The 19,188-nt window shown below is 40.0% G+C and overlaps 1 protein-coding gene across 1 annotated transcript in view; it reads left to right on the plus strand.

The window, feature by feature from the left end:
• LOC129093567 (sodium/potassium/calcium exchanger 2-like) overlaps window positions 1-13,390 on the plus strand; it is a 35,748-nt gene extending 22,358 nt beyond the window's left edge. The window contains exons 5-11 of the mRNA XM_054601620.1: window positions 1,935-1,985; window positions 5,348-5,446; window positions 6,900-6,982; window positions 11,532-11,666; window positions 11,796-11,885; window positions 12,275-12,441; window positions 13,141-13,390. Of these exons, the coding sequence (XP_054457595.1) occupies window positions 1,935-1,985; window positions 5,348-5,446; window positions 6,900-6,982; window positions 11,532-11,666; window positions 11,796-11,885; window positions 12,275-12,441; window positions 13,141-13,390 (875 nt within the window). The remainder of the gene's footprint in view (window positions 1-1,934; window positions 1,986-5,347; window positions 5,447-6,899; window positions 6,983-11,531; window positions 11,667-11,795; window positions 11,886-12,274; window positions 12,442-13,140) is intronic.
• The last annotated feature ends 5,798 nt before the right edge of the window (window positions 13,391-19,188 follow it).

The following is a 19,188-nucleotide window of genomic DNA, read 5'->3' on the forward strand; positions in this document are numbered from 1 at the left end:
TACACATGTCACACCCCCACCCGCAACCTCTGAGCTCACCCTGCGCCGGGCGGGTGAAAGAATCAATGTTAAAAGCCTTTTTTGCTGCGGCACAGATTGTGAATTTCCCTGACACCCCAACCACCGGCAGACAGAGCGGGCATGCACACACATTCTCTAGTGCACAGCTCACTAGAGGTTTGGAGGTCGCACCGCAAGGACAAGAGGGCCCCTGGTAAACAACAACAAGCCCTGCCTCTGTCTGGTTGCAGAGAGCAAACAGACGAGTGTGCGGGCAGTGATTGTTGTTGTGGGTTAATTGCCCTCATAGCAACCTCGGTTAGAGGCCGGCCTAACAGTGATGCTGCACTTTAAAAAACCCAAATTGCCTAATCATATGGGATTGAGGCACTTGTCTGTGAGTGCAGCAGATGAGCAAGAAACACTGCAATATGATGTGTGTTCTTCTCGTTAGATTGTGTTTTCTGGGTGTCGCATTTGCCATGAGATTCTGTTCCTAATCCTCTCACATGTGAGTGGAGTGGTCGCCCACTGTTGGATATTAGTGTGAATGCATGTGGGTTTCTGGGCATCAATATCTACTCTACTTACTGTACTATACACCTACTACATGTAGAAAATCTGTGCTTGTGAAGAAAGTTAATGGGCCAGTTTACCCAAGTTACAAAAAAACATATTTCATTTACTTAATCTTTCATAAAGTATATATTTTACAAGAGCGGTCTGGCCAAAGTGGTACTGCAAAGTAGTCAACATGGAAAATAATTTACTATACATATATAGCTCAATAACATAGGACTTATAGAGCTATAAAGGAGATAGCTTGGCTATTTTTAATGTGGCATTTAAGGGCAGTGTTATAAATTCAGTTTGTCTTATAAATCATTCCAGGCGTAGTAGTATGAAAATGCAGTTTTCCTAACTTCAGAACAGGCTCTTTGTTCTCCATCACCATTATAATTCACCATGATGATTTGGTCTTGAAGAAGCTTTAAATGGGAGAAAGTATGTTTGTTGGAAGTCAACAAGAATGGCTTTAAAATGAAAAGTTACATTTGAATCTTCTTCCATATCAGCGAGGTCTATCCAAACTAAATTACAGTAATGAGTTCATGAGTCAACATTCAAAATAAATCATAAAGTAACTACCAGTTAAGTGAGAATATTTAATCACCTCTGCACTAAAAAATATATCCTCATGCTATTTAATTATGTTGAAACAGGCAGAGCAGCTTCAATCTCCAAAATCAAGCGCAGTGCGGGAGGTAGAGCCTTATGGTCCGGTATTTTATTTTCTGCTGCTTCACGTTCAGCTGTTGCTGCAGGTTTAAATTCCCGGCTAATTCATCATGCAGATGTGCTGACTTACTATTTACATAAGCACAAAGAACTGCTACAGTAAGGGAATCAAATTAATTGTTTGGGTTTCATTGTGGAAATAAAGTGCAGAATCATCAAGCCTCTGAATAAGCTTGTGTGCAGAGGAGAGGAGGACTCATCTTTTTGTTGCATGTTGACCCAGTAAATTCTCTTCTGACTTTCCTGTTCTGTTTTTTTGGTTTTTTAATATATCATTGTATGAACCTCTTATTGTTTTTTTTCTAGTATATTGACAGCCCCTTCCCTCTCCCTTTCTCTCGCAAATCTTCTCTAATAACTATCCAACCTGTGCCATTGGCAGGCTCTTCATCAGACTGACTTAATGTAAAACTATGATGTATTTTATTTGTAATTCAACACTTGCCGCTTTTTAGCACATCTGCAGTGATGACTCCGAGAGACTTTGTCTTTCTGTGTGTCACTCCTTGTGCCCGTGTGAGTGTTGGACAGTATGTGATGTAGAACCAGCGGACCTGTCTTGTTCTGTCATGTTCACTCTTTTCCTTTTCTCTGTGTTCGTTGCCTTACCCTTGTCTTTTGCTGTGATGTTGTAGAGCTTGGGACTTATGGGAAACTAAAATATTATCACTCAATGACTGAGGAAGGTAAGCCTGAAAGTTTTCAATTGATTCTTTGAGTCAGCTTCTGTCATCCCTCTTGGTTTTTCTCCATCTTAATCATTAAACAGCTCCTCCAATCCCATTTTATTTTTTGCTTGCGACATGACATACAGTTTGTTTTGTGTTTTAAGTTTGACAACTTCTCTGAGATTTCACTGATACAGTGCAAATCATGGTAGCTATGCCATTTTTTTTTTACTTATTATTTTCATTTTCATTTTTTGTCTTTTTTTTCTTCCCAGAGAATATGTACAAACATTGTGTGTTACTGTGTGTAGTGCTTCTATGGATTTTATCTATTCATTAACAAGATATTTCAAAGAAAATTGCCGTCATATGTTGCATATGTTTGACTTTGTGAGAAAGCCACTGCTTCTTTGAATTATGGGTCCGATTTTATGATAATGCAAATAAAACTACAAACACAAAGCACCACATACCGTCCCCTGAAAACACAAGGCACTAGGTTTTCTTTTTCTTTTATCTTTTAATTTTTTTTCTCTGACCCTGTTACCCATCTGCATTGTTGAGAAATACATCATCCATGCCTCAGCGCTCACTTGGAGATTCCACTTGTACCAGCAGCGGGTGCACACATGTAAGACCTACGTTGCTGAATTTGTCAAACTGGAGTGACTCATCCACCCAGTAGTTGCGTAACAGGCAGTGCTGACGGGGAGAATGAGCGGCTGTGTAACGACGGCTAGGGAAGGGCTGAACTTGGTTTTTCTCAGAGACTTGCAAATTGGAACTGTCATGGTTCTTCCTTGTTTGCCCTTAGAGCTATAGAATAGTGGCATTTCAAACCATACCCACAGGCAATATGCAGGAGTAAAAATGTGTATGACATTAGTTTTAAAATGATTACGCCATAAATTATCTGTGAAAAGAGATAAAAAATAATTCAGCCACTAGAAATCTTTATTAAACAAATGTTAGCGAGATATTTTTTTCCTAGCTGTTGTCTCTCGGTGAAAAATATCCATTGTGATGATCTGACAACTCCACAATTTAGTTCTACATAACTGCTCTCTGCCTTTACAGGTCTTTGTAGATATATTTCAGTTAACTGATTCTGAACTTCATGCTACAGTGGTTTTCTTCTTAATTCAAGAATTTCCTTTGAAACTCGTCAAAAAGACCCACCCTGCCAGTTCTATTAACAAGCAGAGACAATGATCTCACGCCCACATCTGTATAAACGAACATACGCATACACAACCCACTGACAATGACCGCTTAAGGTGAGTGATGTCAAAGCAGTGGAATGTGTGATGCCGTTTTGTCAAAATGTACAGTATACGTGTGTGTGTGTGTGTGTGTGTGTATGTCTTCTGTGAGCATGTGCGTGTGTGAAAGAGAGAGGCAAGGAGGGGTTGTGCATTGCCAAATGACAAAGAGACAACGAAATGATAGAAAGAATGGTGTTTGATAAAAAAAGACAGAGGAGCGAGAAAAACAGGAGCGATGGAGAACTGTGGAATTGGATAGAGGAGACAGAAGGAAGGCCGGCGGTGACTTGGTGTGGTTAATGATTTTGCCAGAAGGTCACAGACAGCATTGACATGGTCTGGTGGAGTATGTATCGACGCGTCACTGTGTCATGCACTGACAAATCAACCGTGCCCTCTTGAAATGAAAAAAAAATCTTTCACATTGATTACAATGGGTTGATTGGGAGTAGGTAGGACATGCATGCAGAAACTGACACGCATAGGAAGTCAGTGAAATTAAATATGGATACTTGACGCACAAGAGGTTTTACACCAAAGGGACATGATAGATGAGATCTCTAACATTGCCATCAAATATTAACATCTAATATGTATTACATGGGATTATAAAAACCTACACTGCATGAGTTTTGTGCATATGGTGCATAAGTTTCTTCTTGTGGGAGTACTGTGTTGTTGTTCGTGTGTGTGTCGTTGGGGGAATTCCAGTCACGACTCGTCATTATAAAATGGGTAGAAGTGCCTTGCGTGAGCTCACAGCTTATGCAAGCCTCAAGGTCATGGTGTTCAATTGATGACCGGTTTTAATTCAGTCTGCTGCGTCACAGCATCATCTCTCCAGTGTTATTGAGTCGATAAATTTTGTCGGCAACAATATATTCATCACCACCAGTGATTTTTTTCAAATATTGATCAAATTCTCTAACTAGCATATGTCTCTTGTGTGTTACAGTATTTCTCTTTGTCCGAGGCTTCGCACATAGCTACTTAACCTAAATTCAGGAGGCGCTTCAATAGGTTGCTGCAGGAATGAGTCCTAAAAGCTGGAAATTAGTTAGCTTTTTTGCACTTCCAGTTCCCTCTTCACAGGGTGTTTAGAATCAGTTTTTGGTTAAATGCCTGAAATAAGGTCTATGGTTAACACAAGCTTAAGAGATGTTAATTGTTTGTCCTACACTATAAAAAAAAGCCAGTTAATATCTCTCTCGAGAATGTTGAAGCTTTTACGTCTTAAAAGAGGAGGTTACTAACAAGTGGCTAAATGCTACAAACATAATCAAGCCTTCACAGCCTTGTTGTGTTTACTCATGCTTATGTGACCTTGATGTAGTTCATTTAAAGCCTGACGTTTTTTTTTACTTTTGCCGATTGTATTCATTTTTAAACAACATAAAAAGTGGTGTTCATTTGTGAAGATTATCATTCTGAACAAAACGTGTAAGTATCATAAACTTGTGTTTGCCACAGTTTACATTCTGCAATAATCTAAAATCCAATAGAAAAAACATATTGGTTTTTTGTCGGGGGAAAAAGTATGATGCTTACTTCCGGGGTTTTCCTACAAAAATACGTCATCCCTGCAGCACGCTATACAAGCAACACCAACATAGAAGCACTTTAATAAAGGTAAAATCAGGTGCTTCCTGTTTAATATTGTAATATTAAACCTATAAATGTGTTACTTCTGATATGCCATGATGCTGTCCTCAGCTAAATCTTGTGTTGCTTTTAGTTCCCAGCTAGCCTCTGACCTCTCTTGTGAGTTTCTGATCTGATATGAGAACTGGTGAACAGGAGTGAATCCGAGCTCCAGAAGGCAGATATCTTCACAAGAGATTCTCTCCCTGCTGGCTTTGCCTCCACCAAGGACCAGGACATTGCAGGATCATCAGTATATGATATGCAATGTCATATTGACTCTCTATGTTGTTTAAGCAGCAGTTTTGTGGGAAGACACCACCCTGTATGCCCTGTGCTTTTGAAATGTGACCCATCTGGGGTCAAAGGTGACAGCGAAGGAGCTCTCACTGGGAAGAGGACGAGAGGCTTTGAAGATGCTGCGGTATGCAGCCCTCTGCTTCATGTTTAACCACTGTGGCGACTCTGTTGCAGGTAAATTTCGAGAGAAGGCATCCATCCTTCACAAGATCGCTAAAAAGAAATGTCAAGTGGAGGACAGTGAGAAGGCCAATGGAGTAGCAAGCCGTTCAGGTAAAGAGCTGTGTGATGTTCCTAAAGGAATTGTTTGACATTTTGGGTGAATAAAGTTGTTCACTTTCTTGCTGAGGGTTAGATGAGAAGGTCGATACGACTCTCATGTCTGTGTGATAAATATGGAGTTACTACCAGCAGCCTGTTAGCTAAGCTTAGCATAAAGACTGGTAACAGGGGAAACAGTTAGCCTGGCTTGTCCAAATGTAACAAAATGTGCCTACCAGCACCTTTTAAAGGTCATCAATCAACATGTTATAGCAAATCTGGTTTAATACATAAAAATGAAAACAACATTTGGATGGACAGATTTCTGTCTCAATACTAAGCTATGAGATTAGTATCAATCTTCTCATCAAACTCTGGGCAAGAAAAAGAATAAGTGCATTTTCCAAAATTAGATGTTAGATGATTATTCACAAAGATCCCTTTGCTGTTTCTAAAACTTCATGAATAGGCAATACGCGGCTTAATATTCCTTATTTGTCTTTAGGATTGCCCACTGAAATAGTTAATGAGTGTCACATCCAATGTTAAACAAGCATGACATTATCAAGAACTGCCAAATTGATTGCAAGTGTTGTCTTCAAGCAGTATTTAAATCAATCTCAGTCACTGCCAAGTGTAATTTATGTGGGTTTTTTTCACTTCAAAGAGCATCGGACCAAAGGATAAACAGGAGGCAAGAGAATGCACTTTCATGGCCGCAGTGTAGTCACAACAGCAGAATCAAAGCGAGGCATTGATGTTTATCAACAAGGCAAAATTATGCTAACGGCACGACATTAACATATTACCATCTTAATCAAAATGCATGACTGGTAGAAGGCATCCTTTACTTTTCGAGCCTCACATATCGTAAAAAGGTGTCTGTAGTAAAAGAAGATTTACTGTCAGTGTAGTTTAGTGTATGATGACTGCGATTAGATCCCATCTTTATATCCCTGATATCACAGCGACCAAGCTAGGGAGTGATGTCATGTGTTGGACGACAGTGGTATCAAGTCACATTATCTATCTGAGAATCTTTCTAATTGTGTCACAACCACACTTGGATTAAAGCAATTTCCACAGCAATTATAGTGTTATCATCTGATTACATGGCTCTCGGCTCTTTGTATTTTAATAAAGGCTGTTAAGTAAGTCTGGCCTCAAATGAAATGGAGTAACGTCAGCCACCAAGATATGATGAGGGAGACGGAGGATGATAACAGCCCCGGACATGCACATAATTGTTTATACACAGAAAGATGCTCAACGTGAACAAACATTCACTGGTTACTGCTTTTTGAAGTAGCTATAGCTGTCAAATAAATGCATAAAAAAAGTGGTGGGTTGACCACTAGTAGCTGTCTCACAACAGCTAACACAAATGTCTTGCCCATTTGAGGCAATGCAAGCTGTAGTCCCTCTACATGTTTCTCACTTTAATTATCGTTTAAACTTCTCACAGATAAGAACCTTCCGAACAGCTCCAGTGTGGAAGTGGAAGTAACACCACCCATGAACGGAACAGCAGGTCAAGAGGGGGAGACGGTAAGCGACTTTTTCCCCAAAAAGAATATTTCCTATCCAACTAATGATGCCATGCTATGAAAGGGCAGAAAAACGAGAGATGGATTTCAAAGTTTGAGAGACATTTGCGGATATTGTATGCCTCTCATCTTTTTCTGTGTTCCACCTTGAGCGTGATTGATGCAAAGGTTGCATTGACTATGGCACAGGTCACTACTGCTGATAATTTCCCAGCATGCACTCGGGCGAGTCCCTCCATCTTCAGCCAGACCTGCCAAAGACCCGCCTCGTCCCACTGAGTTCTGTAATCACGCTCCTCACTCACCTGCTGCTCCCCGCCGCTGGGCGCTCGAAATGAACACACTCGCACACATGCCTCAACACACACACACACACACACACACACACACACACACACACACACACACACACACACACACACACACACACACAGTCTTTGACATGCAGCCAGGCACATAGAGCCTCCGAATGGCACCCGCAGCAGTTGTGCTGGCATGAGCGATGACGGTGGGACGAAGCAACCCGCCAGGCCAGCAGACGGTCCTGGCGTAAAAAGGGCAGCCATTCAAAGGTGTACACTGAGAGGGAGGCACGCAGAGGAAACGAGCATGTCGGTCATCCTGCTGGATTATCCCTCGCTTCATTGGCCAAGAGTAACCCCAAGACAGACTGAATCCTGCTTCCATTAAATGAGCAAAAAGTACGGTTTTCAACTTGGTTTTGGGGGCTGAAATATTTAGTCTCAGCAAAATAATTTTATCTACCATCATTTTTTACGCATATTAACTCTAGACGCCCACATTTTCCGAATATTTTTATATAGTAACAGCCCTGGCCAGAGGCGTTATGTTTTGGGTTTTGCATCCGGTCCAATCTTGTAAACCCAGTATCCTAGAAATGCCTGGAGGGAATTTTTTTCTAATTTACTGATTAGAATTTGGTGGTGAAAGGTCACTGTGACCTCACAAAACACATTTTGCGCCATAACTCAAGAATGAATTTGCTTATTATGCTAATTTCCAACAAATATAAAGTATAAAATGATAAAGTTATGACATTTTGGGCAGAGTTTATGCAAACCGCAACATGACCGGCGGAGGCATACAACCGCAAGTTGGTAATTCTAGTTCCTCAGGGCCCGAGACTAATTTCATAGGCTGTCCTTTGGATTAATCTGATGCAGTTTACCTCCTTTTAAGCTACTACACCACTGAATGATTAAAATTGAAAAATCTTTCTGCACCTAAAAAATAGATACTGTGGCACATTGACATACAGCAATCCTCCAAGGCAAGATATAGTAGAAAAATACAGCTTGGTGTTACATTACATTACATTACAGTCATTTAGCAGACGCTTTTATCCAAAGCGATTTACAGGAAGTGTATTCAACATAGGTATATGGTGTGGAAGCAAATAGGAGGCTCTCAGAATAGACTGCTTAAGATGAGACCTGATTTGCAACATGACCATGTGCTTATTGATCTATTCCACTGCACCAAGTTGTTCTCAGATTGATATATCACTCTTGGGTTAATAATAGTCTTTGCAGATAAAACTGTCATCACTCCACTGAAGCTAACAATATTTGTGCCTATAAAAATGGAGCCTAGGTAAAAACGAAGACTTTAAGATATATATTTATAGAATATTTCAGGTGGTGATTCACTGAATATGTGAAATCTGGGCCCTTATTTGCAGGCTTGATTCCCACATGCTGCTATTTGTAGAGGTCGGTCCCACAGCACACCTGTCTGTGTCAACCAGGAAGATGCTGGAAACAACTCCCACCTTCACACGCCGCCAGAGGCTCCCTAATACTAATTTTACAATTCCTCCTGGATGCCTTGGCAACCAAGATTGGGGAATGAGGGCATAGTTAAGGTCAAATTCAAATCTGCAGCAGACTTCCAGAACAATTTCCTGACTGTCTTTTTTGTCGTTAATGCTGACAGAAATGATCATATACTGCAATATTTCCCCCAACAGCAGTAATTAAAGGCTTTATTTTTTCATAAAAGCAACATTGTAAAATGCATATACACAGTATACATACATCTGGTTCTAATTGTATAATGCTTTTATCTTACAAAGATGAATGATGGGCACATTCAGGGCATGACTCACAGCAAATTGTCTTTCTGTAAAATGATATTCAGAGTTTCTGCTTTCAGCATACGTTTTGAATATGTATGAGAGCGTAAAGCTCCTGGAATCACTTCTTTAAATAACATATAGTGATCTAAAGAAAACTAACAGGAATTTGTGACTCATCCCACCTCGTCTATCACCACTAAAACGATTTGGGTAAAAAAAAACATTGTGCGTATCATGGGTTTCAGGGAGGAGAATTTCATATCCAGATGGAGCGTCAGTGTCAAAAAAATTAACTAAATAGCAGATGCCGATACTCACACCACAGCAGCTGTTACAGTAGTACACCAATTAAGAGTTATCTTCCAAAAAAGATGAATCATCCGTGTGAAAAATATATCACTTTTGATAGTGAAACTACTAAAAGAAATGAGTGTTTTGTTTCACAGATTTCACCTGTGCTGTGTGATTACCATTAACGTTTACATAGAAAAGACAAAAGTAACTTCAGATAGATGGCTGCACTCTGTCCATTCCATGATACAAAACGTTTGATCAAGCAAGTGATGCAAATGCATCAGTGTGCAGCCTTTTTGCAGCTGTGCTTATGTGCTTACTCTTTTTGTGACCATTTGGACTCTTGTAGCTTTGTTGCAACACACCAGGTGCCAGCACACACGCTTCCCCCCCAGGAAGAAAAAAAAAGCAAATGTCACGCCTCCCCTCGCAGCTCTGTGGTGCCTGGTAAAAGTCAGTGCCTTTAAGCTCGGAGTTGGCAGTGTTGCCAACTGAGCCACCACGGGGCAGGAAAGGCCCCCAAGGGGCTGGCATTTGGGAGCCAACTCAGAGAAGGGAGCACCATCTCTATGGGGTGCTTTAGCAGAGAAAGCAAGTAAAGCATAAATATATACAAATGACGTGTGCAGTGTCAGTCAGACACAGTCACCTGCATGAAGTCAACATATTCATGAAAGAGCTGCAGGGCAATTGAATATGATGCGACGCTTCCTGCCAAATAGTAGCTGTTTTTGCTATTATAATCCTGCAAACACCGTAGTGAACATTTAGTAACACTGATGGAAACCTATCATATCTTAACATCTCTAAAAAGCAGTGTATTGTTCAGAGTTGATCTTTCTGAAGCCCCAGGTTTTAGGCCTTTTAACAGACAACAATGCAGCCATCTGGATATGGAGAGGAGGAGAAATCAGAATGCTGAGTATAAGTGATGCAAGTGCTGCCTTTTGTTTGGCAGCTCTGATTACCAGGGTTACCAGGCAATACTCAACAGCAGTAGCTTTCACAGCAGGGTAAGCTACATATGATTCATGATTCATGCAGTAGCCATCTTCAAACAGGTCTGCTTCACTCTTTGGGCATGCTTAGCTCATTTGATTAAGACTTGAATGATTGTCTTTGAGAAAATGATTTACTGAGCAACATCTGTTATCAACATCTGCCCTGTTGTATGTTTTTCTGCCCAGTCTATTTCTTTGGCACCCTTTTGCTGCCTTTTTTCTTTTTTTACACCATCACTCTCAAAAGGGCAGGTGCTGGGTCATCAGACTGTTCTGCTCCGATCGGCATGTGGAGACCTGTTCTCTGCAGCTCCCCACGGCTCCGCAGCATCCTGTATAATTGGATACAAAGGGACCCAAGACCTGTTTCCGTCTCAGAAGGCTTTGTTGTTGTACCGTTAAAGTTAACAAGTACCAGAATGTTCACTTGAGAGGGTGCTTTTGCAGCGGTAGGAACAAAAGGCTAGCTGCTATCGATGAAAAGATGATTGAGTTGTCTTTCTTGCCAGGGCTTCAGTATGTGTCATATTCAGACAGTGACAGCTTATTTGACGCTGATCTGCAGAGAGGTGACAGTTTTTTGGCTCACTTGGCATTCCAGTGGCAGGTCCAATCAGACCCCGGGGGTCTGCCGGGTGCGGCCGGCATCAGCAGTCAGCAGTGATGAGCCCCTGATGACTGGAGAGGCTCAGCCCTTCAGGCTCGGTGAAATCTCCCAAATCACAGTCATCAGACTCCTCTGTCTTAAGGTCACCTCAGAGCAAAGGCATACGCACTTCCAGGTCTGGCCATCAACTTCTTCAGACCTCTGTGTTGTCTTTTCCCTGTTGAAGTGCTTGTGTTGCAAGAGTGCTGCCTACCTCTCTGGACAGTTGCTATGGAGAGGTGTATCCCAATGCGACAAATTATCAAGATCAAGGGGACACTTGGATTGTATGATATTTTTCCGACATCCCCTAGGAACATGGACAAAGCATGACTCAAATGAATGTGCTATTTGCCTCATATTTACCTGATATGAAACTAAGTTTAACTTTAGGTGATTATGGTATTTGAACCCTCAAATGTTACATGCTTTAAGTGGTATTACCAGTTCTGGTGTTTGTTTTGTAATCTATATGTAATTTCGCTCTTTGTTCTTTTGTGTCTCCTTTCAGGCTGAGGATGAGGAGGAGGAGGACCAGCCCCTGAGCCTGTCCTGGCCCGAATCCAACCGCAAGCGCCTCACCTACCTCTTAATCATACCTATCGTCCTCCCCCTGTGGCTAACGCTGCCTGACGTCAGGAAGGCGGTGTGTGAGACAGGGTTCTCCTGAGCAAAATATTTCACACAAGAACGCAAATCAGTTTTGGATGGATAAGTGTGGAGTCCATATATGCTATATTCACTATTGTCTCTCTTTTCTTCTTTTGCCTTTCAGACATCAAAGAAATTCTTCCCTGTCACCTTCCTGGGGGCAATCACCTGGATTGCGGCCTTCTCCTACCTAATGGTGTGGTGGGCTCACCAGGTACACATTTCCTAAAGATTTGCACCCTCCCTTAGAAATGACATTGTAAAATTTGAGTGGGTGTCATGTGATTTTGACAGCTGACCCAGAACATTGTAAAATCCTAACATAAGCATAATCCTTGTCAAGAAACAAAGGCAAGATGCAGTCGTCTTTTCTCTCCAGTTCCTTTTCTTGACAATTAAAATGAAACCATATTCTATAATCCACCCACTCCATAATAATCACAGCTATTTTATTTAAAACAAAGAGATTGTCAGAGCTAGAATTATGTCACTTCCATCAGCTCCCAAGCATCACAAGGAAATTAAAAATAGCCAGAACAAAAGATTAGGCTTTATTTATCCCAAAGCTTAGTTTCCTTTTTTTTTTTCTTCTTTTTTTTCCAGGTTGGAGAGACCATTGGGATTACAGAGGAGATTATGGGCCTGACTATATTAGCAGCTGGAACCTCCATCCCTGACCTCATCACCAGCGTTATTGTGGCACGCAAGGGGCTGGGTGACATGGCTGTATCCAGCTCCGTAGGCTCCAACATCTTCGACATTACCGTTGGGTACGCCATCTGAGCATGTGCATGGTCCTGCTGTGTTTAAATCCCTGTTATTCAGTATGCCATAATATGACCCTGAATCCCGAAGCCTCCTACAATTATATTATACAATGTGTGTTTGATAGATAAATCTTTTCTCCTCAAGTTTTTTGACAGTCCTTTTAATGTCAATTTTACGTGTGTAAAATTGAACATAAAAGCCATTTTCTTTCATATTTTTTTTTTATGGAGTAACATAACACGAGGTGTTGATGCACTTATGTATATGTATTATTTTAAAAGTAAATAAACAAAAGTATACCAACACGTATGAGCTGCTGCTTACAGCACTGCAGCAAGCTGATGGTTGAAACTGTACGTCAGCAATTCAGCTGCGGCCAAGTTGCGCCTTCATTTTGTTCTGTCTGAGTTATAGATTTATTGTTTTCACATTGTGCCGTGTCATATTATCTTTTTGCACATTATGTTATGCTCTGCTGAGTGTGAGCAACCTGATATTGACATGGAAACAAGTCTTAACCAGAAAAAAATTGTCTCACAAACATGTTGCCTGACCAACTTGCTTCATATTCTCATCTTCTGATATAGAAGGCATCCTGTTTAGCCATTTAAACTTGGTTTGATCCCATACAAGTCATTGTTGAGTTTAAGAACGTGATGCATAATTGCTAAAATGACTGTAAAGTGTTTGTTTTTTCGCAGACTGCCATTCCCCTGGCTCATGTGGTCCTTTACCAACGGCATGAAACCGGTGACAGTCAGCTCCAACGGCCTCTTCTGTGCCATCGTGCTCCTCTTCATCATGCTCCTCTTCGTCATCATCTCCATCGCCGCCTGCAAGTGGCGCATGAGCAAGCTGCTCGGCTTCATCATGTTCATGCTGTATTTCGTCTTCCTGGTGGTCAGCGTCATGCTGGAGGACAAGGTCATCACCTGTCCCATCTCCATCTGAGGAACTTCAAGGACCCACTTTTTTCCCCTTCGTCACCACCACAACCACCTCGACCAACACAAACATCCTTCTTGTCTGGCATCGCTCTCACCTGACCCTTGTGATCCTTTACCCCAGGAATAAAAGATGAAGAAGGAGGACTGGACAAGAGGACAATGTAAAAAATATGGAATCTACTGATATTTTCAGCTAGCGAGGGGTGGTGGGGAGGGGAAAGACCAACAAGGGCACAAGACTTCGACTTGGCTGGTTTAGCGTAGGCCTAACCTGAGTGGATTTATATTTATTATTATTATTATTATTATTAAAATGGCAGGGGGGGGGGTTATCAGCCAAATATAGAAGCATTATGCATTCCATTTAGTGTAACTAGATGAGCTGAAATCAAGACCACGTCTTGTAGGTTGAGGAGAATGACCTCCTGTGAACTCTGGGGAGAAGAACAAGAGATGTGCTCTATAAAACTTCTAATGTTAAATGCAGTGGCTGAGCTGAAATTGTGAGCGTATTTGAACACACATTTTTCAACAGACTTAAGAAGATGTCGCCAAGAGTGAATATGAGTTTGTGGATGAGGAAATTGCGGACTGTGTAGGTGAAATTTGTTTCCAGTCTGATGATATTGAGCGAAAAAGACTCTCCTGTGGGCTTTGCATGCGAGCAACAAGGGATGAAACACTCTGGGCGGACAAACTTCTCCGTTGTCATTTCTTATTTGCATATTCATAATGCGCTCAGCCTGAATGACGAGCTTAAGCTTCCCCTCTCCCCTGCCGGATGTCATCTTCACCACTGAATGTCTTTCAGAGGATTCATTTTTTAATTTTTGGATTCATTTTCATTAAATATAAGAAGTAGCACTAGATGTACTGTAGCAGTATTAGGTAATGTAGAGCCATCTCAACAATTTTCTCCTCTTTTGTTCTTTTGCAACTGAACACACGTTCTGATTGTACAGAACTTTTCATGCTTCACACGCACCGACTGACAAAGGCAAGAAAAAATAAGGCCTAATTTGAAGTTTGGCCTCTCAAAATATATGCTAGCCTTCAATATCTTTCACTGGTTGAAAAAAAAAAGGCATGAGTACTTTAGGCTCATTAACGTTCCGTAACGAAGTCAATGTCAAAATAATACATTTGAAAAAACCTTAACAGTGTTTAAGTGTCATGGTTGATTTAGATTAGTCAATGTGTAGTGCTTTGTTCACAGTAGAACTGGGCTCAACTCACCGGCTAGTCAAGCTCCTGGAGTAGTAGTTTCAAAGAGTCAACTGCATGTAAAAATACACACTTCGAGGTGAATAATACAAATCAACATTTAAGGAGTTGTATACCAAAATGTATACTTTCTCAAACATGCTTCAAAACTTCTTAATGCAATCCAGTGCTCAGTCTCTATGTAGAAAGTGTCAACATGTATGGTCAATGATATCTATCGAACTTGTGCAATTTATTTTCTAATCAAAGGTGCTTTTGTGTGCATGTGTGCAATCTGCATTTGAAGTCATCACACATTGACCATTCCCTATATTTATCTAAGAATAGAGGATATACCACCAGTATTTTGCAACTAACTGCAAGAAAAAAAAAAAGAAAAAAAACACCAAACATGTGTTTTATACTGAAAAATAGAAATCATTATCACAATCTCTCCTTAAGCTATATAGAATGTGGAAATCACAAATTTAACAGCAATATACGGTGTGTGTCGTCGTTGAGAACTGCAACACCCCCCACCCATGCATCTGTCCCTCGCTGTCCTTACTGTCCGACGTGGTCCAACAACCCACAAGAAAAAAAGTTGCCGACCATTTCTCCTAAATCTTCCCCCATCCTGTTATAGCTGGCCAGAAACACCCGCTTTACCTCAACACAGCCTCTGTACAGCAGCGTAGTAACTGTAAAATAATAGTAAATAGATTCTCTGAATGTGTGAGGATAAATGCATGCGAGGAACTTGGGCTGGTTACCCACTGACTGTACAGCTGAGCTTAGACCAGCTATATATGTTCACTTTTATGCATCGATTCAGAAAGAAACACCAAGAACTTATTGGTTATACTTTGTAAATATACACTCCTGTTTTTGCAAGAACGGAATGGTTCACACATGTATTATATTTATTTCCTTTTTTTTGTAATAGTTGATGGAAAAGGTCAATGACATGCTGGAGGCCCTTACATTTCATAGTATTATTGAGCAAAAACACAACTCAAAAGCATTTATTTTTAAGACTAATCAACATCTCATTAGAATATTTTACACTGTAAAGGTTCTGCTAAGAAAATGTAGGCTTTTAAATGCCCTATTGCTTCCTCGAGTTCAACAACAGTCGGACTAAGTGATGCTGGCACTATATTTTCTAACATCTGTTGTCAAAGATGAAGTTAATAGAAAACTATGATCCCTTGATCAACCAAACTCAAATGTTAAACTTTTACGTGTGCCCTAGTATAGTATATCTCCTTAAACAATTCCTCAACAAAGATTCTAAAAGACAATTTCAGGCCTGAAGGATGACTCATGTACTTTATGAAATTCTCCTGCACACATTTGCTAATAAACTCTTCCCTCAGAGCGCCCACACACTAACATGATAACGCCTCACCATTAGTTTCTACTTGCCCCTTCTCTTTAAAAGAAGAGTTAGACATTTTGGGAAATGCACTTTGTTGCTTTGATGCCGAGAGTTGGGTAAGAAGACTGACGCAATATTCATTCTAGTGTGGTAAACACAAAGCTAGAACCAGCACCTGCTGATCTTATCTTAGTACAAAAGTATCTGTTTATTCCATTCAAGTGTAAAATCGATACGCTTTAGTTTTAAATGGGGGTTAAGTGCAGGCCAAGCTACCTATGTCCTGCTATTTCCAGTATTTGTGCTAATTTAAGCTAACTGTCTGCTTGCGGTTGCTTCATATTTCATATTTACCATTCAGACTTGTGGCACCATTTCGTCTGACTCTCGGTAAGAAAGATGAGACGCGTAGCTCCCAAAATTGTATTGTTTAACGGGTCCAGAGATGATTTGCTACCACCACGCTCACATGTGCATCCTGTGAGTTACCTGTGCACTTCCATTGTGAAAACCCCTCCTGTCAAGAAAACAATTATTTTTTTCTTTTTCCAAAGTAAAGGAAAAACAAAAAGTAAAAGATCAAAAATCAAAAGGCAAACCGGTTTAGCATGTGAGCTAGGCATTGATTGTGATTTACCAGGGTAAGCGACCGTGAAAGTTGACCTCTAATGAACATTCTTGCACTGTAAATGTTTTCATTTTCTTGGCGTTAATGTAAGATTTATTTAAGGTGTATATATATACAGAAACAAATTAACCATATAATCTATATGTGTAAAAGAAATATGTCTCTTTATGTAAAAACACAAAGTATATAATAAAACAAATAAAGATGATTCAAATATGCAACAATGTTTTCGCTGGTTTACATTACTCTTAGTAGTGCTTTATTTCAACCCCCCTACTTTATAAGTAATTAATGGTTTATAACACACCATAGTAGAGGTGTCAGCAAAAATTACTCCTTATTTATTCATATGTGTAATTATATGGCATCAGACATGGTTACAGCCATACTGTGTTAATGTATAAATTAAACGTTTTACATGATGATTCATGGTAGGAGATACATTATCAAACACATCCTTATACCTGCTTACAACCACATTATTGCTAATGAATTCAAAAAGAACTACATTTAGTGCCTTAAACTTAAGGTTGGAGTTCGTAACTTGTGTCGCCCCCCTCTGGCAGTGAGAGTAATTACACAAACACTGTCAACACGTGCTCCATAAGAAAAATGACACATTACAATTGATGCCAATGGTTCCGAACGGTACAACATTACACTTCCTTTATTCTAAGTATTTTTTGAACGAATGAATGGATGAAAGCATATTGTGTTATATTTGCATATTGTATTTACATTGCTTTTGCTAACAATAGATAGTCCTATATACACAGCTAACAGCCATATTAAGCATCAAATTATATTATTAAGCTAGGGTGTTCGGAAGATATGTGGCCCGGTATTTACTTTGCTAACAATGGGGCTAAAGAAGCAGTCATAATCAATGATCACGTTCACTTCTCCCATTGTAGTTAATAAAATCATGGCCACACCACTAGTCTCTTAAAGGGGCAGAGCATTGGAGAAACCCATGTGACACAGAAACAGGAAACCAACCCTCAGTGGGAAGTCTCTTTTCGGAACTGTCTCTTTAAATATATATGCCAAGGTGAGCTTGCTGAATCTCCCCCACCCCTAGGAGTCTTTGCCATAACATGTACAATTGCTTATTTATGGCATGGAAAAAATGTTAATTGTTAATAATAATAGGACATTATTTTAAAAGGCATCACTGGTGCTGAGAGCTTGCCATGATGACAATATGTATGATTAATCAGCATCGTGGGATCTTGTTTGGCAAGGGCTTTAGAGTAATGGACGTTAATTTATATGTAATTGTCCCACACTTAAGCTTTAAAGTCTTATGGACAGCTTTTGTGCCCTCATCTCGCTAAGTTTAGAGGTGCATTGTAGTGCAAGGTGTGGTTGAGCTGGAAACCATTCAGCTTAGAGGCTTTCTGTAAGGCTTTTACTTTTTTATTTGAATTAAATGAGCACTCCACAAATTTTCAAAATGACATTCAGTGTCATGGTTAGTAGTACTCGAGCTGTGAAAACAGTTTCATAATGACTTATGGGTCTCTGGAGGGTGCTTTATGAAGTTTGAAAAAACAATTTGATGATGTCATCAGGGTTATCTTGGCTGTTTCTTAAAACTGAGATTTCCTCAGAAACGTAAAAATTAGGATTTGAAATAAGTGGGTATCTAGGAGGCAGTGGGGACTAATGAAAGACGGTACGGAATTACATAATGGGAATTGTTGGATTGGTGTTTTGGGGAGCTTGAGCCAAATGAGAGAATAAAAGTTAGAAAAAGTATATCTGCCTTTGCTGCATCAATGACCATTTGACCATTCTTTTTTTTAACCTCTATCTAGTACTAAAATATAAAATGATTTGAAGTACTCCTTTTCATGCAGCATTTATTGGTGTAGTGCTTTGTTCTGATTTCCAGTAATGACTAAGAATAGATGCACATTAACTGAAACGATTAATTCCTACAGCACAGGCACCTACAAATACATGAAGTCATTTTGGATGATTTTTAGCATCTTTCAAAAGTCATGCAAAAATGTATTGGGATGCACACCTGGCTTACACAATTCTTATGTAAAAATCCTCTGAATTATCCATTTAAAAGACTCTAAACACTTCCTGCAGATGTAAAATGAATACACCCCATTGTTTGTAAACCTGCGAAGTTCTTTGACTTCTCCATTGTCAGTTGTCGACTTTGTAAGAATACTTACACTGAGAGGTTTGTAATGAGGAAACAGGATTTTCACCATCAATTTTTGAACGGCGGTATCCTCAATGATGATCTCAAATAGTAATCAGCATTGTGAACAAGGACCTTTTTACAATGGCAATGATTTGCATTTCTTCTCCTGTGGCCCCTTCCTGCCTGTATGAAGACTAGTTGTGGAATAGGGCGCCCTCTTGTGATCAAACCCTGACTCTTCAATATTTTAACAATTATGATGCAATTGTGACTTTGATTCCTTCCTGATATTCCACGCACCTAAAAATCAGTTTGAAAGGTTTCTCATGAATTAAATCTCTTTTATCTTTCCTTAAAAATTGTGTCACATGTTTTTCAAGTGCTTCTACCGAGGGAAATCAGATTATATAATCTGATTTCCCTCTG

This window comes from Anoplopoma fimbria, chromosome 7 (genome assembly GCF_027596085.1).
Source record: "Anoplopoma fimbria isolate UVic2021 breed Golden Eagle Sablefish chromosome 7, Afim_UVic_2022, whole genome shotgun sequence".
In the NCBI taxonomy this organism is placed as follows: domain Eukaryota; kingdom Metazoa; phylum Chordata; class Actinopteri; order Perciformes; family Anoplopomatidae; genus Anoplopoma; species Anoplopoma fimbria.